Raw genomic sequence first — 25,355 nt, forward strand, 5'->3', positions numbered from 1 at the left:
TTTATTAGATCAGTCCGGCGCTTACCCATCACCCCATAGGAGTGCACTTGCCGTGTTCGTGGGATCCTGGCACACATACAGGTGACAGGTTAAACACGCACAAGTCAAATGCGATAGAGGAGGCAAAGCGGACTCCAGGCTGAGCATTTTTGGCGGTCACAGCTATATGAAAGATTAGCCTATTCTATTGCTATATCCTATTGCTTATTCTCATGTTCTGTCGGTAACATTGAAACTGTGACGAGACGAGCTTTTTTCCAGAAGCTGCCTTGCCATTGACTGCCTACTTGGGCAGTTGCCTTCTAAGCGAACAACTTTTTTGTTGTTATAACATTGATAATTTTGAAATTCGGACATATTAGGTAAGTTGGTAATTTCGATACAATATGTGTCATGATTATATTTGATTATTATAAAAAATAGGAAATATTGAACACCATAAAAAGTAAATTTTGAAAGATCTCAACTCATTCACCATCATGAAGTCACAATGCATTCTGGGATTGCCTTCTCCTTGAGGAGATGCTATATATGTAGTGTTGCCTTATATGGCCAAAACAAGGTATCTTAATGTTGCCTACCTTTGAAAACAGGCAGCTCTCTAGGTTTTGTAGCAGAGCTACAGGCAAATAAAAAGTAGAACTCAGAGGCAGCAGGAGTTTGAGTGTTCAAGATCGCACCCTGGACCAGATTATATTGTGATAAGTGCTGTCCTTTGCCTTCTCGGCAGCAAAGTGAAGACACTGTGTTCAACAGGTTGAGTCCTTTGATTTACTCACAGCTTATGGTGACTACAGTCTACTGTGAACCAAACCAGGCTACCCAATCATGCCACATGTCCCATGGAAAAGAAGGGATTTGAGCTGTGTTTGGGGAAAAGGAAGATGTCTGCCAGCATGAGGAGTAGGGCCCCGGTGGAGAGCGAGAGAGAGTGTGTGTGGACTACAGGCATCCTCCTGCTGTAATGAGAGCATGAGCTGTCAGAGGTGCGTATGTAATGACTCCCCTGCCAGCTGCTCAGTTCAGGCCCTGCGGGACGACATGCAAACCTGCAGATACGAAGACATACACTCTGACATGCACACTACACCCACACTCGCACATTACAGACAAACTTCTGCCCTCCCCTCTTCTTGATGAGAGTCACAGCTTGATGCTCCGCCACACACACAGTTCTACTCGTAAGTTTACATATACATTTAACATTTGTTTGAAATGAGATCATAAAAATCAAACACTTATAGTCAAAATGACTCAATGAATAAAAAAGGCTGCAAGCAGTCAGACAACACAATGTAGTAAGAATCAAAGGATTGTAAACTTTTAAACAGAATCATTTGTTATTATTTTAAAGTTATTTTTAATTTTGTGTAAATTAGGTAAAGCAAGTTTCTGTTATAGAGATTGTTCAGGGCAGCACTAAAAATAAAAAAAATAACATTAAAAAAAAAAGAAAAAATGTATAAATTCTGTATTATTTCTGTATGAACTGGCCAGTTCTATATTAGACTCACAAACCCCTTGCAGTTCCTTCAGTTTGATAAACCTTGATGTAATGTAATGGTTAATGCAATTCATGTTGTTAATAACAACTAATTAAATATATTGGTTACACTTTATTTCGATAGTCCACTTTAGACATTCTACTAACTATAAGTAACTTTGTAACTACATGTCAACTAATTCTCATTAATTTGCAACTACACTTCTACTAACTCTCAGAAGAGTAGATTTAGGGTTAGTAGAATAAGTTGACATAAGTTTCTCGGTATGTTGTATGTTGTGGACCCATCAAAATAAAGTGTAGACAGTCTACTACTTTCTATTAAATTTCTCTACAAAATATAAGTGTAAACTTAGGAGAAAAGAGGAGAATGTAAACTATGTGTTGAGTCTTGCTGATTAAGCTTGTTGAGGACATCTGCATACCAGCATCCGACACAACATATGTTGGTTTATTCAGCAGAGGAAGCTATTGGATTTTGGCTCTTGTCCGAGTGGTCCTGGCCATTGCGCAAAGCTTTGACGGCATGTTTTCAATCTTAATGCACCTGTGACAGCTCAGCCAAGCCTCAGCCAAAAAGCTCCTAACAGCACCTGCTTAGCAATGTCAATTTGACTAATTCATCACGACACTTCTCACAAACCAAATGAATGTCAAAGGCACTGAATATTCAAAACTTTAGGCTGCTCATATGGGAGCTGCAATTTTACAGATGATACTACACAGATGACTTAGGCCTACTTTTCTGACTTACTTTTTTAGCATTCTTATAGCGTTCATATCAAAATTATACAGATGTTTTTTTTTTTTTCCGAAACCTAATAAGTTCGCTTTCTAGATAGCATTTTAAGGCATAATAGATGTGCTCCAAGCACAAAGGCTGTAACTAAAGGTAAGCTATAAAATTATGCTGCCTTCTATGAAGCTTAATTTTGGATAAACTGATCACATGTTGATTGCATATGACAGACTAGACATGGCTTCATCAAAATGTATTACAATTAGTTCTGTGAAAAGAATAAATCCAAAATGGCAGACAGAAGCACAAGGTAAACTAAGCAGTAAATATACTTATTTTTCATTTGATTTCAAAAAGGATAACTTCAAATGATCTTAATCTAACTGAAATTGATCATTTTACAGAGTATTTGTGTGTGATTTCTGAATTTTCTTAGCAACAATGTTAACTGTTAGAATCAATGCGAGCACAATTTGAGTTGCTTCAAATGCAAAGCGTCCAAATCAGTCACTTATGAGGATGTACTTTTCTTAGAAGGCGACTTCACATGTAGACACATTTCCCATCAATCCTTTATAAACCATTTTTACCACAGCCAATAACATCCCTTGGTCTTAAAGGCCTATTATCATATTGTGTGTAATGATTGACAGTTAACCTTCACTTGAGTTCATGCTGTACAGACAGTGCAGGTGACCTCCGTGGCCCTAGCAACGGTGTATTAATACTAATCTGATAGTATTACCGGGAACCAATTAATGTGCCTGGGCAGCAGTTAAAGAGATAAATGTTACTGCACTGCTGGTGCTGCAGGAGGACTGCGGATTTCAGCGGCAGGAAGTGCCATCCCTGCAGCCTCCGTCTGGAAATGTGAGAGGCCATAAGGTGAAAACATCAGCATACAGGAAGCTTGTAGGTTGGCTTACAGTGTCCCTGCTTGGTCTGACTCAAACCTCCCCACTCAGCTCCCTCATTAGCTGTGTCGAGCAGGAGGGGGAGAGAGGACGTTGAAAAGGGCAGTGTTTTAAGGTCACTTAAGAAAAATACAGCCACGGTTATGTGGCGAGAGGAAAGCATTGATCAAGCTGTACATGTTTTACACTAGTTTTTTTCTTCAGGTCTTCAGATCATTTTGGGAGAAAAGCCTCTTCTCTTTAATACTACTAGGTCTGGTATTTTTAGGCTACTCGATGATGTTGTTCATTATGGCATTTTAACATTTTCACAGGCTGTGTGTGCTCTCTTAATAGTGTTAGCGCATAGAGGTTGGTGACACAAAACCATTGATCGGCTGTATTTTTGGACAGTGGGATTTAGGTGGATCTGAGCCCTGGATTTAGGAGAAGTGCCTCTGAACGTAACAGTATAACTAGCTAAATACATGGATGCCTGGGCCTGCTTACATACTGTATATCATGTCTCCAGACAACCTCAAGCTTAATATCTTCATTAACTCTTAAAGGAATGTTCTGGCTTAAATACTACTTAAGCTCTGTGGTCAACAACATGTCTACAGTCACATGCTTAAAATGGAAGTGAATCATTTAATCTTTAATAATATCATACTTTCTATACAGTAGAATAGACACTGCAACCAATGTCCCTTTGCCCATTTTGGTAATGTTCCCTGGCAGATATTTTCTATGAAAGTACACATGCAAATTCAGCTCCTACTTTAGTGGGGAAAGAGAGAATTCTACAAAACTGTCTGTCAGAATTACATTTCAATAATATATTTCAAATCAGCAATGAAATTTAACAGGAGTGGTGTCATACATTATTTCTAGCTCAAATCACATGTAAAAGTGTCCGGTTAATGAATGCATGAAAATGTCAAGAAATCTTTAAAAAAAAGTTTAAAAAAAATCACATTCTAGGGTAAACAAACAGCAATATCTCAATGAAAAATGAAATTTGGCTTTTTAAAGTGAAAGTCCTTCCAGGACTGCCATATTTAGTGTTATGATTACTCCAATTCATATTTCTACAGGTGGTCCATCATCTTCAACATCTCCCTACTTGTGAAGGCAATATCACTATGTAGTAAAACAGTACATCCTGTGAGGACAGCACAAGCATGTGCATTTAAACTGCAGTAGAACCATTTTTTAATGAATGAATCTTATATATATATATATATATATATATATATATATATATATATATAAAATGATAGTAAAATATAATACCTCAAAAGCAAGCAGGCACCATGACAATGCCTATTTCAGAGGACTTTTGAGTTCACGTTTGACTGATGCAACATGTTGCTCATGTTGGTGTTGCTAACACAAGTTAATCGATTCCAAACCCCTTTGAATTCAGAAATGTCCAGAATTTTAGATATTAGTCTGTTATAACCTCACAGGGAATCATAAATGGTCTGCTACTGAGAAATCTGTCAGCTAGGTAGATAAGGAGAACATAGCATTACTGTGCCTGACAAGGTCAAGAGCTTCTGGAGGGCACTTTGAGCCAGAGGCAGCAGAGCTGAGAGCAGATTTCTTACTACCTGCCAACCAATGGCAAAGTCAGTATGACCCTTCAGGGTCAGTTCAGTGCCAAAGTGATGGAAACCTGACTATGGCATGTGTTTTTAATAACTGATGGGCACAACCCAGTGAGATGGTCATGAAGTGAGTAGTGGACTTTGCAAACGACCATTTTTCCCCACTCTGCACTGGTTTATTGTTAGACTCTTCCAAGAATCCACTACAGGGGTTTTGTGTAATTTGATGTCATTCTTCGGAATTTACATCTAAAACTGTTCTGATATTGCTTGTTATGGCTTGTGCCACTCCACTTTTGCTAACTGTCAAAATACAGTGTCACTATGAAACGGAGGCGTCTGGGGCATAAACAGTCGATCATCTTTTTCGTGTTTTCTTTTTTAAACAGAGCAGCAGATAATTAAATATTTTGAAAGTGGTTAGAGAGGAAAAAAAACGAGGGTCTGTTTGCTCTGAGAAAGATAACGTTCGCCTACTGTAACAAGAGCATGGCTGCTGCTCCAAACAATATTGCTTTAGTGCAGGTCTGCATAATAAAGAGGCTGCTTATGCATATTAATGAGGGCACTTTGCATAATGTCTGCTCCATGTGACATGCACAGCAGAATACAGACACTCTGTCAGTTGTACTTTACTTAGGCGGGGCATGAATAATGTTATTTCCATCCACATTGCTCCATACAAAGATCTCCAGTTAAACAACCCCCCTCCCACCCTGTCTTAACTTCACTTGCCCCCACGGCCATGGCTTTCCCCCCATTCCGACACACGCTTGTGTCTCTAAAAACATATGGTAGAGGTGTGTGTGATTCCAAACGAGGTCCTCGTTACCCCCCCATCCCCTTTTCGTTCATGCGAGCTTTTGGAAGAACTACAGCGACATCTGCATGTATCATGGCTCAAAAGCGCCAGGCAGATACCCGCTGCGAGCGGGCTCTTTCTGCCAGGCTGCCGCCCATTTGCCCCACAGCTCTCATTACAGCTTTCATAAACGTGGCTAATTGCGCCATTCTGCATCCTCTCAGCATTTGCATATGCTAAGAACCACCCAAGGGCATTTAGCAGGTGAGACGTGGGCAAGACGGCTATAGTGATTTTGCCGTTTGCGATTACATAAACTAGTTTAGCGAAGAACAGAATGTATTCTAAATATGGATGTATATATATTTTAATAAACTTGTTTTGTATCCAGCACCCTTTGTGCCACATGTGAATAAATTGATATATTTTCAAAATTGTATATTTATTATTGAATATTTCTGGCTTTTTTGTGGCCCTGTATTTTTCAAAATAAATGTATAAATTGATTTACTCTTTATATTACGTGTAAATATTTTTTTCTCTTTTGAATAAAGTGCCTTAAAAGGTTCATAAACAATGTCGAATCAAGCTCTCATTTTCGTGCACCGAGCAATCTCTTCCTCTTAATTAAGTGTGTAACCATTTGTTTACATTCGTGTGTTCGTGTGTGTGAATGCGCATATGTGTAAAGAAGCTCTTTTATCTATTCTTTCCACAGGACAGTGCGCCAGACATAATGACAGCGAGCACATTTAACCAGAAACAAAAGATCAATTTCGCCAAGTGATTTAATACAGGCAATCAGAGTCTCGGCAAGCATACTAATTATGCGCATAGTCTGTTTGATGGGTGGTTGGCAGAGGGGGCAGTTGTGAGCAAGTGTTGGATTTGTTTCATACAAGGCGAAAGCTTGTGACAGAATGCCCCCAGCGATTCCCACGCTTTACTCCCAACCCCGAGTTGCCAGTCCCCCGCCTCCCGATCTCGTTGGCGCCCGGTGCCAACTTCTCACATCCCCACTTCTGTATCAGACATATTTAATGTTTCACAATAGCAACAAAATTTTCCAGGGCTCCTGAATAAACATGATATTTAAAAGTGTGCCTTTAAGACGTAATGTACAAGATAACATTACACATGAGAAGTGTACAAATATACATTTCCTTTCTGTGTAAAAGTGGCACATTTTGGCCTTCGTTCGTGAAAAAAATATTCCGGTGATTACGAACAGACGTATCCGCATTCACCCAGCACATAAACAGTACTCTTGTTCCTTGGAAGACGCTCAATTAATCCGCATATGACAGGCTGAGCGAGCCCCTCCTTCTTTTTTTTTTTTTAATTAACGTTGAATTAAAATGAATTGGCAGGATGCCGGAAAGCAGGCACACAGCTTTGAAGATTGCCATCGCATAATGAGTCGCTCTTTCCTTTTTTTTAACACTTTGTGCTCCTCATTTCCCCACTCCCTGTTCTCCGCTGCCAGTTGCCAGTGTGCCTTAGCGATTTAATGATATGCAAATGAAATATGCATAAAACCATTCTGCTGTACGATGATTAAGCGCTGAGGACATTAGCAGGTGCCCTGCCATAGGCTCTCTTGTTGTCTCCTCTCCATTTCGCTTCGCCCGCAAACGCCACCTCTATAACAAAGCTCACCACTAATAACAGCAGAAAACTAACCATTTTAATAATGACGGTAATATCCAATCGGCAGAAATTTAATCCCGTGCAGCGTTTGTCTCGCCCATGTTTTGTAATATCCACATCCAGGGAAAGCAGAGGTCCTTGGCATTTGAAGGATTTGGCTGCAGTGAGCAGGGAGAGAGGAGAAACATGCTGGGTTTTCCTGGGGAGGACTTGGGAGAGACTAGCATAGCCAAGCATTGCAGTTGCTTTTCTCTGCTTGTTTGCATGTGGTATTATGTGTATGTTGGCTCACAAAGAAGGAAAATATTCTCCCTTTCTTTTCCTTCTGCCTCTCCCTCTCCCCCCCCTCTCCCTCCTTGTTTCTGCCAGCCAGTTTTTTTCCTCCTTTTTTTTGTAATCCATTTGTATAATGAGGACGAGATGCAATTAACTTCCCCCGTGGAATTAAAATAAAAGACAGATCACCCAAACCTCATTAGCTCCAAACGATTATATCCACACGTGTTCTGCGGCGACAATTAAAAAAAAAATACACACAACAAGAATTATGAATTAAAGCACTAATCGCATATGCGACAAATACTTAATCGATTGCGTTGACGATGCCCCAAAAGATGCCACCATTGCCCAGCCTGTCCTTCCTGGTGGCAGCCTTGGTTCTGTCATCTTGGTGGTTATGCCAAGGCAGTGTAGGAAGCACAAAGATCTTATAATCCCTCCCTTTGGATGACTTCTTCAATTATTCATATTCCACAACCGTGCCCCTTTGTCCAACAAAATTGAGAGGCATGAGAACTGCAAGTAAAAGTTTGGAGTATCCACTCGTAATTAGCGCGCACTGATGAGCCTCCTTCCCCCGCGCTAATTGCCGTTTTAATTTTCGCCATGCATTTTAATCAGTTAAAACGAACTTAAGCAAATCATCCGTTCTCGCCGGTTGCATCACCCCCCGTAGTTGGCTGTGTGCCCGATGCCCATCGTCTTTGCGGAACCGGGGTGACATTCCTCCTCCGAACCCTGCAGGTACCAGCTCTCAGAAAGGGCTACTACTTCTGTGGTCGATTTATATATCTAAAACATAAACAAAACGAACGGGAGGAGTTTGCCAGTTTCTTGATTGGGTGGCAAAGAGGGGGCATGCAAAAAAGTGGGGGGTGCCAAAAACGTTCCCACAACCCCCCTGCCCCATTTGGCAGAGTTACAGGCAGGCTGGTCTGGAGGTTACTGCCTCCCCAAAGAGTCTGATGGTGTGATTCTGTGCCCCCTCCATCAGGTTCCTGCTTGGCTGTTGTGGGTGGCACCCCCCTTGTCTCTTGTCTCCCATACGGGTTGATGGCGTAAAGAATCTACAGTCTTAGCCATTCATCTCCCTGGTGATTGCTGTGAATGTAGATAAATCGCACACGCCTGCCTCCTCCTTCCCTCTCTGGCATAGCCTTGCTTGCTGCAGAAGTGGAGTTTCATACTTGTATTTCCTCCTCTTATTTTGCTTTTTAAAAAGTCTACACCTGAAAAAGTCCACGTAGCGGAGAAAAAAAATATCACTTTTCTTTGTGGAACGAATTAAAACGATTAGCGCGTCGTTAAGAGAAAATGCATAAATTAAACCCCATCTGGTTAGTTGATTATAATTTTATGTGCCGGCTCATTAGTATGCATCCTCATGTTTGCTGATTCTCTTTCTTGCCCCTTTTTTGTGTTTAGCTTTTGTAAACAGCTGCTGTTCTGCCGTTGGCACCGTCCCTCAGGTCCTCTCGTGTTGAAAGGCGATTGGCAGATTGGCAGCATCTGACGCCGCAATGCCCGTGGTAGACATTCTTCACTGCATTGGTTGGCAGGCGGTTGACAAGAGGTGGTGGTTCATATAGAGCAAAATTAAGTAGTAAAGGGAGCGGGCTGGCACAAAAAGACGAACACCTCCCTTTTTCGTATAACAGCTTGCTGCTTTAATTTTGTTTTGTCTTGTTTTTCTTGCGCCAAATTGTTTTCATTCACAGCCGCCTCGTTGCCTTATTGAATCCGTTGCGCTAATTAGCTGCGCAAACTTTTCTGTTTAATTAGTCAACAAAAGCACCACCGTTGTCTTTGTTTGTTCTTGATTCCAGTTATCTTTGCCAACCGACCATGTCGGGCACGTACATGTTCACCTTTTCCATCTTTCCACAACAGATGCCTCTGCAACAATCCTGGCATCCTGTTCAACAACAAAAAAACACCGCCTTGGCATCTCCAGAAAACGTATCGCCGTAGATCGGTAGACGCTGAAATGTGCCACATGTATCCACCTGGTGTCTGCGGCATGGTTGCCAGCAAAGAAGTTGGCATGGCATCTGCTGCCTGGCTGGCAGACTGCCTGCTTGGCACAGGAAAATGCGCTGCAGGAGAGAAGAAAGCGAGGAAGAGAGAGGGAGGTGCTTCCTCATGCCCCGCCTCCAATGCCATTCGGTGGACAGCGCCACTATTGCCATTTTCCCCATAAAAGTCTGGATACACTTTGTACCTTTACAGTCCCGTGGGGTAGTGTGGTTTAACGCGACTGCCATTGGCGTCCATTGCGATGGCATGCAAGGACTTTATGCCGCTTATGTTGTCTCTCCCGCTCCCATGCCATGCAGGCATTATCGATTTCTTCCCATCTTTAAATTCCGCACTGAGCGTCACCGACATTCCGTAATCACGAGCAGCAGATGGTATTCCCCTCCTTTTCCTGTTCGCTTTGAGTTGAGGTTTAGCCTCGTACTCAAGAACCCCCACCAGCAATCCTACTTTTAATATTAGTTGTATACACGTCGCTTAAAAAAAAAAAACTACCATTCTCCTTCGCCAAAACGAACCAAATGGCGTGGGTCTTCATGGTTTTTTTTTCTCGTGTCTACCCGCCTCCCCCCCCAAGAGCGAGCGCCAGTCCGCCTTGGCGCTACCACTGAGTGGATGGCACCGTGCCAGCTTTTCACTGCCACAATCCGCATTCGCAGCTTGTTTCTCGTGCTCGCCCATCCCCTATCCTCTTCTCGTCTTTTCGCACCCTCCCCTCCATCGCTTTCAGCTCTGCCAGCACATCCCCCTGCCGCCCCCCCAACTTTGTTCCATAAGCCTGACATTAATTAACATACGGGTTAATTGATTCTAAGAGCTGATGAATTGCTCATAACATCTGTCGTAGGCTGGCTACCCCGCTGCCCGCCCCACTGCACCATTACCCTGGCATTGCCCGCTTGTCTACTTTGCCCTTCCCTCCATGGAGGTGCTCAAAGCCCTGCAGCCCAGCATCTGAGGTGAACAGTTCCCTTGCTCCTCTGTACGCTGGGAAGGAGGCTGCTTATTGGACTAAAGCTGATCACAGTTGACGTTTGCCATCTGATCTCTGCGCAGAATGTTGCATGGCATTTTGTTATAAATAATCTAAGTCCTCCTCGTAACCACCTCCCACCTTCCCCCTCTCAGTCACCCTTCCATACTGTCTTTTCCTGATCCACTAAAATATAATCCGTCTCCCTGGAAACTTTAGTTTTTTGGGTCTTAATTTTGTTCTAATTCGAGATATTTTTCATAACGTTCTGATCAATAACAACATTTGACGACTGTGTCGTTTATTTTAATCACCGTTGTGAACTGTTCATCTGCACTTAATTATCTTCTGTCTTATGTGAGCGCCACTGGAAACGTTTCTGCAGTTTACCGCTGAATTAACGGTGTCGGTCATATTTGATTAAGCAATTATTAAAAGTGTAATTACCAAATATTATCGCACAACTTGCATCTCTGCTCTTTTTTCTTTGTGCGTGTGTGTGTGTTGCTCTATTTGGAGCTGACGAGGCTAAAAACACTAAGCTGTTTTGAATTATTTAATCATGTGATTTCCCCCTCAACTCGGTCTCCTCTCTGCAATTAATTAGTCCACGGCAGTACTCGCATGCAAACGATATCACTGACTCATTTAGACGTATACACGCACGTTAGCGAATTGCCACATCTTATTTTTGCACACAGTATTATTTGTTATTCTTAACCACATCATTTCATCAGAAAATGTAACTCTGGAAGATCAAGTTTTGAATTGCCTCACACTGTCAGTGTTCCATGGCAAGTATTGCCCTGCATTTTTTTGTTTTGGGGCACTGGCACACACGGCTCCGGCAAAGCTCGATGCGACATTCTTTCCACTTTCTCGTCTTTTGCTTTTTTTCATTATTAAATAAAAAGGAGCACAAGGCTTTGCAGGCAACAAGAGGAATCCATTATGCAAATCGCCTGTTATTTGCATAATGTCTTATGCCAGGAATATGCAAATGAAGCATATAATTTATGAGTGCCTGCATCTGTCTCGGAGTGTTCCCATAAGTTACAAAGAGAAGATTTATTTTTATTTTTTTATTATTTTTATTTCTCTCTGTTCTTCTTCTCAAGCTGGCAAAGATGACAAGCACCATACCCACAGAAAACAAGCACAAAGTGCGTTCTCACAGGCTGTGTACAATCAAAGAGTGAGAAAACTTGGCAGCTGGTGGCTAGGAGACAGGGGAGGGGACGTGTGGATGGCAGATACGGGGAAACTGGCACAATAAATCGCTTTTCAAAAGGGCGGGAGCAGAAGGCACTTTCCTAAAACAATTGAACGCGTTAGCGCGACGAAAAGAAAGGGAAATGCAAATGTCAACAAGCCTCATTTAGGGGGAAGTTGGAAGTTCCCTGCTGTCCCCCCACACTACTGGGTGCCGTCCTGCCCACTTGGCTGGGCGTGTGCCCCTCTGAGGAGCTGCCAGCTTTGCCTCTTCCCCCACAGGAGTGTCTGCGGAGTCATTCGTGATGTTGGCTGCGTAGTGCAGCTTAGCTAGAGAGAGGGAGAGAGAGAGGGATGTAGAGAGAAGCTTCATGAGGAAATGTAAATGCATGAGTACGTAAGTATGTGAGAGCACGGGCTCTTCCAGCACCCAGGAATGCCAATGCCGCCTTGGCCAGCACAGCGACGGCGAGAGTGGGACCATCGCTGTCGTTGTCGTCGGACGTGCCCTGCTGTCTGCGATCTCGCTAATTCCACCCATTCTTACCTTTTGTGTTTGGCTTCTCATAATCAACGGCCTGTTTTGCATACTTGATCTCTCCCTAATGTGACACACTGAGACAAAGCTGAGGGAGGGTGTGTGGTACAGGAAAAAACTGTCTTGTTTTTTGTTTTGTTTTTTTGTACAGTCGACTGGAGAAGTGATAATCGTTTTTCTGTGTTGTTCTTCGCAAGGCCTCCGTTCAAAGCGAACATCCTTCGGATGTTTTTTCTCACTTGCCGTCAAGTCAGGATTCGTCAGGACAACTTGAGGATTTCGCCCGTATGTTGTTTTTGGAACTATTTCCTTTGGATTGGGATGAAGTTGGCATGGCATTGTACTTGCTTACTCGGATTACTCTTTGCCCTAGGGATGCTCTCTATCCCTTCTTTAATATTTCCACAGAATTATACAGCCAGTTGTATACTTAACTGCTTTCAGAGCCCATTGTACCCTACGTGACTGCTAAGACTGATGATCCAGAGGTCGTGTGGCATTCTGGCAACCGCTCGGAGCAGTGTGTGGGCATCTGGAGGGGTATGAGAGGATACTCGGAGCCTGAGTGAACAGGGCTGGAGCTGTTGTCCTTGGTTTCAGAGCGATCCGCTGGCTGTGGTGCTCTGTCTCGTCAGGTCTCCTGCTCTAAGATTCTGAGAGCCGTTGTTAATTAAAGCGCCGAGATCATTATCCGCGTTCGTTTTGTTCGCCTGGAAATTTTTGCTTGAAGATATGAGTTCGTTTGGGTCGTGAATATTAGCGTGATGTAATTGGGAGCTCTCTGTAATTTTTTTTAATAGCGATTCCTTTTCTTTTTTTCTTTACATTGCCGTTAAGCCTTCATCTTAATTATGCAGAGCAGACGTTTCATTATTCGCTTGCATACTGATGATTTTTTTTTCTTTTCCACAGACCTTTCTTGAATTAATGGGTTAAGAGATGTGTATTTCTTCTTTTTTTTTTTTTTTCTTGTATTTTATTTACATTTTTCTTTTTGTACATTTTTTTTTCTTTAAAGACCAGTGGTTAAAAAAGTGAATGGAGTTTTAATGAATGCAAGACATTTCTGAACTATAAAGTGGGATTCATACAGAACGAAAGTAGCATGACTATTACTTGCTCAATTATCAAGCTTTCTCATTTTGTTGTCACATGATGCTTCTGTAAGCATATGTTTTTTCATTTACTATTCCTTCATTTGTTAAACCAAAGAAAGACAAGTTTTAATGTAGTTTGGCTAAGAAAGGAGATTAAAGCATTTAAATACCTCACATGACATTTGTTCTTTTTCCTTAAAAATTATTAGTCATTTCTTGAATTCAAAAAGAGAAAGACAGTTCAACATGTTAAAGACAAATTGTATGAATAAAAGCACTTGCTCATTTAACTCCAACATGAGTCAGCAATTCAGGAGAGGACACTAAACTACCTTTTAGATGGCAACCAAGAGGAGAGACATTGGTGTAGGAATTTAGGTTACAAGAAAGGAAAAGAAACACTGTTTGTCAATGATAAAAATGATTTGTTCGTTGTACTGAAATACTATACTGCAACATCTTTAATGCTGGATTTTTTAAATTAGCTAATATAATTGCAAAAATGTACATCGTTTCAACAATACGTTTTAAAAGTGTTTTATTTTTATTGTAATAAAATGGAGCATTGCATGTTAACTATTTTATTGCATGAAACATTGTTTGAGTAGTACTTAAAATTTAATTAGAAATGAAATATTTTGCTGGTGTAAACATTCACAATTTCTACATGAGATGGAAACATTCTTCTTGATGTATATCATGATTATGTTTCAGGTTAATATCTTTTTAAAGAAATAACATTATCCTTAAACCAAAAAAATTATACTACGTGCTTGTGAAAATTAGCGCTATAATTGGGAACGCTGTATAATTGTTCAGTAATTACAATTAGATTTTTGCCGTTAAGCCGTCATCTTACTGTAATTATGCAAAGCAGACAGCTCATTATTTGCTTGCATATTGATTAAGCCATTCAGTCAGACCTCCTCTAGAAAGATTAACATGCTTTATAGAATGACCGCTCTGTAATACATTTCATCAAATTCTTAATTTTTAGATTAGAGTTTCGTGGAAATGGGTACCCTCTAAATAAATAAAGTAAATAAAATAATAAATAAATAGGTAAACAACCATGTATTTTTAATAATAATTATCTCTCATTAATTTGAAAATGGACTCCTTGAGAGCCATAGTTGATGCGTACTCACACACACACACTTTCAGATTTCTTCTTCTTTCAACTCAGCAGTCAAGCTTGTAGCCTTGATTGTCTTTATGTTTAAAAAGCATCTCTAGTCTTGTTGCTTATATCTACTTGACTGCGATGATCAGAGGACACTAATAAAGATGATTGGTAAGATGAGAGGAGCCATGCCAGCGCCACTCCGTTTAATTGCGTGTTTTTCAGTTTATTATCAGTAATTCATTTTCATTTTATGTAATTTAGTTGACCACAGTCAGTTGGGCCTCACATTTAACAGTTTTGTATACTATTTATGAGGTATAAAATTTAAATAGCCTAATATGATATAGCGATGCCATTGCCATAACATCATCTTGAGTTAGTTTTCAACAGTGAAAATGTGTTAACGTTAGTTGTATCAGCACTGAAAGCTGTGTTTCATTTTAGTCGTGTCCTCTGACACCGTGCTTGCTGTATGTGTGCAACCCAAGTGTGAATCTGGCTGGTGTCATTTTTGTTTTCATTATAAAAAATAATTAAAAAATACTGAGGTGTATCAGCCAGGGCTTCAGCCTCACACTGTTGGCACCTAACAAACGTTTTTGTAGTTTTGTATTGTAGCTGGTGTTTGGCAATGATGGCGCCACTACTCCAAAATTGATGATGCTTTTAAGATAAATAATGGATTATGATTTCATGATTTTAAACGCTTTATAACAAGGTTGTAAATATTTGCACAGTTAACATACTGTTAATGAATTAATGGATTCATTAATCTTTTCACATAGTTTATCTTGGTTAATGTTAATTTAAAGTGTACTTTTGTCCTCTTTTAGATCATTTTAGTTCTTTCTTATTGATGCTGCATCACTTTATTCTAATTAAAATTAATAGAAATTTACATAACCCAAGATTTAAAAAAAAGTTATTTTTAAATGTTAAATTCATGTTAACTATTATGTAATGATTATGTACACACAATGGTATTGCAGTGTTACCAATAAAATAAATGAACAGCAATCAGTGAAAGTTTTTATGAGTAGACCCTTCAATCACTTTCCTTAACTAATCTTAAACTAATCTTAAACTAACTAATCTTAAAATAAAAATTTTAAAAACTGCCCTCTTTGTTCCCTTTTGTAGGCTTATTATTTATATCATATATTTTTTTTGTATTATAAATAGATTTTAAAATGTAATAATTTTCATAATTAATTTTTTCACAAAAAGAAAATGTGCTAGGTGTCTCCTGTTATTCTGTAATGAACGCAGCTTTCATGCTCATCTGATTGATAGATAAAAAAGAGCTCATGTTGTTAATGTGGTTATCCAGAAAACAGTTTGCTTTGTACATTGTTTAACATCATTTACTTGAAAAAAGGCTAACTTTATCGTTCAAGCATAGCTCACTTACCTTCACTGAAGATATCAAAATACTGATTCAGCACACACTTATTAAGGACCAGTGAGTGGCAAAACATGATTTAACTTAAGTAGTTTAAAAAGTGCCGGGTAAAAAGGCCGCTCACCCCTGTCTAGAAGCATTGGTGTTTTCAAATGAAATTTATATATATATTTATATTAGTACTGTTAGTGATTAATCGCGATTAATCGCATCCAAAATAAAAGTGTTTGTTTACATAATATATGTGCATGTACTGTGTATATTTATTATGTGTATATACATACACTCACATACAGCATATATTTTGTAAATATTTACATGCATATACATTTATATACTTATATTTTATACTATATATAAATATATTTAATTTATATACGTAATATCTTTTTCTTAAATATATACATGCATGTGTTTGTATTTATATATACATAATAAATATACACAACACACACATTCATTATGAAAACAAAAACTTATATATACACACCTTATATATATATATATACAGGTGCTGGTCATATAATTAGAATATCATCAAAAGTTGATTTATTTCACTAATTCCATTCAAAAAGTGAAACTTGTATATTATATTCATTCATTACACACAGACTGATATATTTCAAATGTTTATTTCTTTTAATTTTGATGATTAGAGCTTACAGCTCATGAAAGTCAAAAATCAGTATCTCAAAATATTAGAATATTACTTAAGACCAATACAAAGAAAGGATTTTTAGAAATCTTGGCCAACTGAAAAGTATGAAAATGAAAAGTATGAGCATGTACAGCACTCAATACTTAGTTGGGGCTTCTTTTGCCTGAATTACTGCAGCAATGCGGCGTGGCATGGAGTCGATCAGTCTGTGGCACTGCTCAGGTGTTATGAGAGCCCAGGTTGCTCTGATAGTGGCCTTCAGCTCATCTGCATTGTTGGGTCTGGTGTCTCTTATCTTCCTCTTGAAAATACCCCATTGATTCTCTATGGGGTTCAGGTCAGGCGAGTTTGCTGGCCAATCAAGCACAGTAACACTATGGTCATTGAACCAGCTTTTGGTACCTTTGGCAGTGTGGGCAGGTGCCAAGTCCTGCTGGAAAATGAAATCAGCCTCTTCATAAAGCTTGTCAACAGAAGGAAGCATGAAGTGCTCTAACATTTCCTGGTAGATGGCTGCGTTGACTGTGGACTTCAGAAAACACAGTGGACCAACACCAGCAGATGACATGGCAGCCCAAATTATCACTGACTGTGGAAACTTCACACTGGACTTCAAGCAACATGGATTCTGTGCCTCTCCACTCTTCCTTCAGACTCTGGGACCTTGATTTCCAAATGAAATGTAAAATTTACTTTCATCTGAAAAGAGGACTTTGGACCACTGAGCAACAGTCCAGTTCTTTTTCTCCACAGCCCAGTTAAGATGCTTCTGACGTTGTCTTTGCTTGACTGTATTCTCAAGCTTGCGGTCATCCCTGTTGCTTGTGCACCTTTTCCTACCCAAATTCTTCCTTCCAGTCAACTTTGCATTTAATATGCTTTGATACAGCACTCTGTAAACAGCCACACCTTTCAGTAATGACCTTCTGTGACTTACCCTCTTTGTGGAGGGTGTCAATGTTCGTCTTCTGGATCATTGCCAAGTCAGCAGTCTTCTCCATTATTGTGGTTTCAAAGAACAAGAGATACCCAGAATTTATACTGTAGGGATGGTCATTTATTCAAACTCAAATGTAAATATTCTAATATTTTGAGATACTGATTTTTGACTTTCATGAGCTGTAAGCTCTAATCATAAAAATTAAAGAAATAAACATTTGAAATATATCAGTCTGTGTGTAATGAATGAATATAATATACAAGTTTCACTTTTTGAATGGAATTAGTTAAATAAATCAACTTTTTGATGATATTCTAATTATATGACCAGCACCTGTATATACAGTATATACACCTTTTCATTCCAAAGTTGTTCCAAAGATGAAAGGAAATATTTAGCAGAATGTCAAAGCTTTTTCCTTCTATTCCTTAATGAAAATAATCAATGTTGACCATAGATGTCCTTTTATTGTATGGACAAAAAATAGCTTGGATGGGGTTTGGACCAACATTAGGGTGAGTAACCTGAGCAAAATAAAAATGAAACAGATTATTTTTTCTAGTAAGTGTCTGCTTTTATTCAGTGTCACTGTATCTATTCACTGTATATGTTAATGCATCAAGTACAAGATGCAAGAGACCTTCTCAGAACCCTTGTGACAAATTATGTAGCGTCCTTTTGTTTTGTTTTTTTCCCCACATTTATTGAATTAAATCATGAATGTGCAAGATATTTTATAATGAAAACCATTCAGGGTCAGTGTTACACAATAACTCTGAAGTCATATACATCCAGGTCTGAACTTTTATAACGTGTTCCATTCAGTTCGGTTGGGCTCTTGAAATGTGCTCTTTTATACCACTCAACAGTGAATGAGTCATGGTACTTGATTATGGCCCAATCCACATGCGCTTCTTTGCATTCACTGTGCACCTTGACCCTCACGCTATATGTCACTTGGCTAGCATTTATTTCACAAGATGCTCTCTCATAAAACTGGCAATCTAGCTTCAGCTGTGTGAAGGTTTTAGCGTTCAGAGTAACAGCTCCACAGAGCACAAAGACACAAATAGGCCCAGGCTATGAATAATTGAGGTGGCCCTTGGAAAAGATGGAGATTGGTGCTCTATGAAAGGACCTAGACAGCTCTCTGTCATGGTAATCACATAAGTGACTCAAAACACTACAAGTAAACAATCATCCATTCACGGGTAGATGGAGAGGAGAAGCTTGCTTCGTGTTTGATGATGCGGCAACGTTCAGTGTGCTCTTCAGGTGCAGGGATGTACACAACTACTTTTCAAGTCAAGTTTGTAGCTTTTGCACTAGTTGAGGTGTCTATCTGCATGTGTACGGCTGTAGCGGCAGTGCATTAAAGGGGATCAATTTAAGGATGCAACTTTGAGAACTAGCTTTACTGCACAGTTTTAGCTGTTAGCATGCTAATTAAAGTGTTGCTACTAAATATAAACAACAAACTAATCAGTTGTTGGATGGTGTTGGACTAAGACCTTGTCTGTCTCTGGTAAAGCCTAATATCGATCGTATTTGATTCGTTTCAACATTGAAAATACATTTCTGCAAACCTTTAATAACATACCTGTTTGTACAATACACTGTAGTTTCCAGTGGAAATTTACATTCCTTCTCACATAAATTATGATTACAGGGCAGATTATCGATTAATAGAGACAGAGTTCTGTGGAGTTCCTACCACAATACTGCATTATTACCTCAAAATGCTTTTACCATAGCGCATGATTTGTAAACTAATATATTTTAACGTTTACATAAGCCTGGGTTGATTTGTTTACATGGCTGAGGTTAGCCTACTTCATGTGTGTTATAGCTGACATTTATTTATCATCATTTAGCTAAACCTGAGCACTGATAGGCATCTGTCTGTCTTTCTCTCTCCACAAATAGTCGTTTGAGTTATGATGGAAGCCATCCAGGATGCCGCACAGGAACAGCCTGAGAAGCCTAAAACCAAAGTAAGTTTCAAATGTTGCATTTCCATGAAACCTGAATCAGCCCTTTCTGTTGCGTGACAATTGCTATGTTCCAACCTTACTGAGCAGCCTCATTGTGTACGGTCTTACATAGTTCAGACGCTACTGAATCAGTAGTGTCTGAAATTAGCATGCTGCTAAGCTATCAACTTGATGGCTTTATTTGAAATAGCATATTAGCTTAGTTGCTTGCTACTTATGGTAGAAGTATACAAATTTAAGAAATACACTCAAACATTAGGTGAAATAGCCCCAGGCTCAAAACATGCCTCTACCTACAGTACGTGTTTGTAAAATTAAAAAAAAAAAAAAAAAAATTAACCTATAAAATACATTGTACTGTGCTTTACAATTTACTGTAGTTTTCAGCTGAAATTAACACCAGTAGCAGTAAAACACCATTTCACACAAATTATGATTACAGGGGCAGATTATCAATGAATAAAGACTGATTTTTGTGCAGATTCTTGCACAATCCTATGTAATGTCCTCACAACACTTTTACAAATTTTAACAAATTGTGATGTTTACATCACATAACCAGCTCCATATGTATGGCTTTTCTGATGTAGTAAACTTGCTCAGTAGCTCACCTGGTGCAGTGTTGCTTTAACACCTGGTACATTTGTTATGTTGCCAGATTTATGTTTATTTGTTTTGGATAAAACTGAACACACTTTTACCACCACTCACTGGACATTTCACATTGAAAGTGTTGTGGAACATTAAAGAAGCAACATAATATAATTTTTGCTGAAATGTCACTACAAGTATGTTATTCCAATGAGCCTGGATTGAATAGTCCAGTTCACAACAGTTTTCCATCATTATCATTCAGTCCAGAATAAAACCTTTCTTTTTTTACATTTTTTTTGGATTCTGTTCATGGTCTTGGATGAAAACAGTTTGTCGCAGTGACTTCTGGGATTGCCTTGTCTGTGAGCGATACACTACTAAAATCTTACAAATCTTATAAGGCAACATCATTTTTCTATCTTCTTTTCAATGTAGTTATAGGATTGTCAGTGCATGTAAGTAGTTCATTTAGTACTGCAACAGATCCAACATTTACATAACAACAGCCACTATTGTGTGTTGTTGCATATGCAGTGCATGACCTCGTTCCTGTTTCTTTACTCTCCATCTGCTAAATGGAAAAACCCATGTGTTCCCATTTGTCTTTATTCAGCATTTTGCACCTGCCTGAGCGTAAGGAGGACCTGAAACACATAGATACCCCTGAGGGTATCTGATGCTTGGTTAGGCAGTTATGTTAACTATAGCATACCATAAACGCCTACATAAGCAAAGGATTGAATAATTCACAGTGCTTGGCAGATCTGTAATTAAGAGCATCTTGTAGGCCCCTCCATAATTCATTTCTGCTGCCCATATGTGGTAAACAGAGCTGGCACATGATGAGGCAAGAGAATGGGGTGACATGATGCTCAGGCCTGACATGGTGCTTCATTTAGCCCGAAGGGAGGTAAGGTCCTCATGAATACTGTACATACATGTAGTGGCAGTGGTGTGCTAATGTTAGCATGAGCAGTATCACGCAGTCTTGTAATTGCGAGTGAAATTCAGTCATTTGATAGGAATCCTATTGGAAAAAGATTTCTTGATGCGGATTTCACAACGGGTTCAAGTTGGTCACTCGGACTCGTAGCTTTGACCAACAGAAAGCTGCTTGGTTTGGCAGTGACTGTGAGCTGTGCTTCATATAATGCTACACTATTCACAATAGATAATGGTCCTTTTTATGCTAATGTAAACACAGCTTTAAAGAAATATTCTTGATTATTTACAACTTCTGTTTTTAAATGTTGCTTTATGAAAGTGAACAAACCAAGGATAAAATGCAAGATTGAACCAGCTCAGTTTTAGAACAAAGCAAATTAACTTTACAGCTCAAATTCATTCATATCAAGTAGACTATATATATATACATATATATATATATATACACACAACAGACTTCTTTCTGGTGATGTATGCAGGACTTCTCCAATCATTTAGTCCACTTAACCTGCCATTCATCTGGCTCCGTTTGTGAGTACAAGCCCATTTCAAAATCGAATTAACAAACAATAAATAGAACCAAGTTCCTGAACTTACTCCCTACATTTGTTTTTACATTATGATACACATTACACTGCTGCTTCCATTTCATTTTGACTTTAATAGCTGTTGTCTGACTAGAATCCATGTTTTAATCTGCCCCAGGTCATATCTTAATCCAATTCCCTTCATCTCTCTTCTATTTACTGTCCTTTGCTTTAGGTAAAGGCTAAAAATTTAACTGAAGAAGGCCTTGAGCCGAAAAATTGTGTTTTGTTTGATGAATAATGTAAAATAAATGCTAAAAAGAAGACTATCTTTGTGAGTTCGAATCATGGTTTCATATAAAAATTAAAATGACTAATCTATAGTGAATATCATTTAATACAATATAATCTTTACATTGCTATTTTGCATTTTCTGCTTTCCATAATACATATTTTTAATTTTAGATTGACAAGTGTACATTTGATTATACATTAAGTGAACGTCACCTATAATTTTTTTTCACATAAAATGTTAAATGATTTTTGTGTTATAGCTTCAGATGGGATGAGGATCACAGTCTAAAATGGTTATGCAATATGAAAAGTTGATGTTAATTTGAGTGAAAGTCTTCATTTCTTTGATAGATGCCCTGTGCTATATGGTTGGACTGCATGTCCGCAGACGATGGTGGGGCATTAGAGCTCTTATTGATTTAGCATATTTAAACAGCTCCAAACTAAGAGAAAGGCTTAAAAAGGGCACAACTAATTAGTCAGTTGTCAATAATTGCGACTAGAACTGGATTTGATTGAAAGGCCCGTTTATCTTTTACAGATTTGACTGGATGTGCTTTTTTTTCTTTTCTTTTCTCAAGCGTTTAGTGTAGAGGGAAGTGAATTAGAAGTGAGCTCTGTCGAGTATGAATCATTAACCTAAAGCAGACCATGTCTGTTTCATCAGTCATTGAATACTCACTAATAGACTATCAAATTGTTGCCTCTGGGTTATGCTGCGATAACCTTGGCCTCAGTCCATACATACACACACATGAGATGCGTTCTGGCAGGGAGTCGGATGATGTCAGCTGTCAGGCTTGGGGACAGCGGTTCAGTTCATTGTCTAGCCCCCTCTTTTGGAAGTTTGCCGAACACAAAGTGATTCCCAGAGCTGTTTCATGACCTCTGATCAGTAATTGTGAAAGTCTTTTCTTACGCCATTTGTGTTATAGACATAAAAATGGTTTGCTGAGGACCTGTGCAATCATGCCTTCCACCTAATAGATGAAACAGGGCGATTAAATCTTTAATATTTACATTGAAATAGAGACCATATGGACCACAATGTCATGTAGACTTGGGTCAGAGAGCAGCCACTAAAGTCAATGACTTGAGAATATTAAGTTAAAGTTAATGTGCCAAATTCTTACAAACTTATAGTACTCTTTATGCTCATTCTTTTTTCATGGTAAAAAGTTACTTTATTTCTTGTTTTATGTACTTTATTCCTTCAGGATGGTTGCACCAAATGACTTTAATTTGGCAGACACGTTTTTCAAATATGTGGCCGTGGACCACAAAACCAGTCATAAGGGTCAATTTTTTGAGGGAAAGGGAAATTTACAAAATATCTTCATGGAACATGATCTTTAGTTAATGTCCTAATGATATTTGCCATAAAAGAAAAATCAATCATTTTGACCCATACAGTGTATTTTTGGCTATTGCTACAAATATACCCCAGCGACTTAAGGTTTTGTGGTCCAGGGTCACATATTAATACATAAACTACTAGATTTCTAAAAAGTGATTATAAAGGATTAGGTCAAACTAAGTTTTTTTACCTTTATTTTAATATAAGGACAACTCAGACATTTCATTAAAATATATATATATATTTTTCCCCCATCCTTAAATAATAATAAAAAAGGAGGAGGTATGTTCCATTCATTGTATTTATGTATTTTTAAATAAATTATTCGATCTATGATTGACCATCAGAGCACCCTAACAATCACCCGCATTTTCTTCATAGAATGTAAAAATCTATTTGCAGTATAGTATATTGACAATATTGTGAGTTTTTGCAGTACTGGCATATTGAACTCATGAGTGTGACGATGTTTGTCCTTGTGCCATGTCACACTAGGGGCCATACATGGGGTCATCATTGACCTCTACCTCTCCCTCTCTATCTTTACCTCTAAATCTCATTTTCAGCGCCACGGCATTGTGTGCAGCGTGCTCTGGTGGCTAAAGGTGCTTGTTAAAAGCTATAACTTATCTCACGTTTGAAGCTAATGGGAAGAACACTGGCCACAGTGAAAAATAAATTACATTTTTTCCCCCTTCCCTTGTGCTGCCCTTCTAACCCATCGCGTAATATAGCAGTGGTGAGAGTATGCATTACAGATCCGAGACATTAGAATTTATCTGTACTGCACAACGCTGACTGATGCATTTGAAAATAATGTACTGCAGTCCCAACATTACAGGACCCTGTAACTAATGGACAGCTCTCGCCTGAGCTCGCCTCTGTATATCATTCAACTGCTGCACCTCATCAAGCCCAGAGTCCTTTACAGAGCAGCACAGAACATCCTTTACTTTCTGTCTTGCTCTTATGGTACGTGTCCACTAGCGTGGAATAAATCTTCCCACTGTTGATTGGTTTTTGGTTTCTGTAAAACATTCATCAGTGCTGTTGTCATATATGGGTGTTTCTGGGGCACTTTTATTTGACAAGAGTTGGTTTTTAGTTTATTGATTATTAAGAGATTTCAGCATAATTTTAATGTAAACTCTCTTGGAAACTTGTTATCATACCTTCATTATTTAATTATGCTGGTTTGTAAAATGCATTTTATGTGTACATTTGATTGTTTTACCCTTGTACCGGAACCAGACTTTCAGTCTTAAAATAGTAAAACAATCATAAATAATTTCAATATTTGTGTGGTGTTTAAAAAAAAAAAGTTATGAATATTATAGCTGACCCTCAGCGTTACTTTCACCTGACAACAATTTTACCTGTATTTTTTAAATAATGCTTTATATTTTATATTTATTAGTTTGTCTTGCTTCGTAACCAAGAAAACTAAAGTGTCAATGAAGAGCTTGATTGAAATGAAATATAAAACACGATGCGTGAGGAAAAGATAAATCAGAATTACATACTACTTTCAAATATTAATAAATAACAAAGTTTTGTTAAACACTACTTTTCTAAGAAATAACAACCCTGACATCTCTGGCTTTATGCCCCTTAAATGCCCCTTTTCTCCCTTAAATTAAAAACAACAACAACAACAAAACATGTTAATTGTGGAAGAGGTATTTTTAAGTCATTGTATTTTTTTTTATGCATTTTTGAAAATAATTATAGATCTGTCATTGACCCCTGGTGCACCCTAACAATCACCCACATTTTCTTTATAGAATGTAAACATCTAGTTGCAGTGTATTGACAATATTGTGCTGAGGACAATGTGATGCGGAAAAGATAAATCAGTATCACTTATAAACAGAATGTTTTAATTTAATGGCATTTCCAATAAAGCTGTATATTTGTCAAGATTTGCAAAATATTGTAATATTGTTTTTTGTTGTATTTAAGATATATTAAATACTAGCTATGCGAAATTAACTTTAGAAAGAAAAAGGATGTTGTTTAAAATGTCTTCTTGTATTGTATATTAGCATGATCAGGTAAAATATTTATTACTTTGTCTTGCTTCGTAACCAAGAAAACTAAAGTGTCAATGAAGAGCTTGATTGAATTATGATTAAAGCCTCATTCACACCAAGAAGAGATAACTACAATGATAACTTTAAC

General features: G+C 38.5%; 1 protein-coding gene across 15 annotated transcripts in view; it reads left to right on the forward strand.

The window, feature by feature from the left end:
* The window catches only part of LOC131544022 (trichohyalin), a 218,260-nt gene that overhangs the window by 41,659 nt on the left and 151,246 nt on the right, over positions 1 to 25,355 (forward strand). For 13 of the 15 annotated variants that reach the window (XR_009272019.1, XR_009272018.1, XR_009272024.1 and 10 more), the window contains exon 2: positions 19,390 to 19,457. The exons of 1 other annotated variant lie outside the window; for it this stretch is intronic. Coding sequence is in view for 2 of the 14 variants with exons in the window: in XM_058781940.1 (XP_058637923.1) it covers positions 19,401 to 19,457 (57 nt within the window). In the remaining 12 variants the exon portion in view is untranslated. Of the gene's footprint in view, positions 1 to 19,389; positions 19,458 to 25,355 lie in introns of those variants that run through there. One more of the 15 variants, XR_009272023.1, reaches the window with a different exon arrangement.

Source organism: Onychostoma macrolepis, chromosome 07 (assembly GCF_012432095.1).
Source record: "Onychostoma macrolepis isolate SWU-2019 chromosome 07, ASM1243209v1, whole genome shotgun sequence".
Lineage (NCBI taxonomy): Eukaryota > Metazoa > Chordata > Actinopteri > Cypriniformes > Cyprinidae > Onychostoma > Onychostoma macrolepis.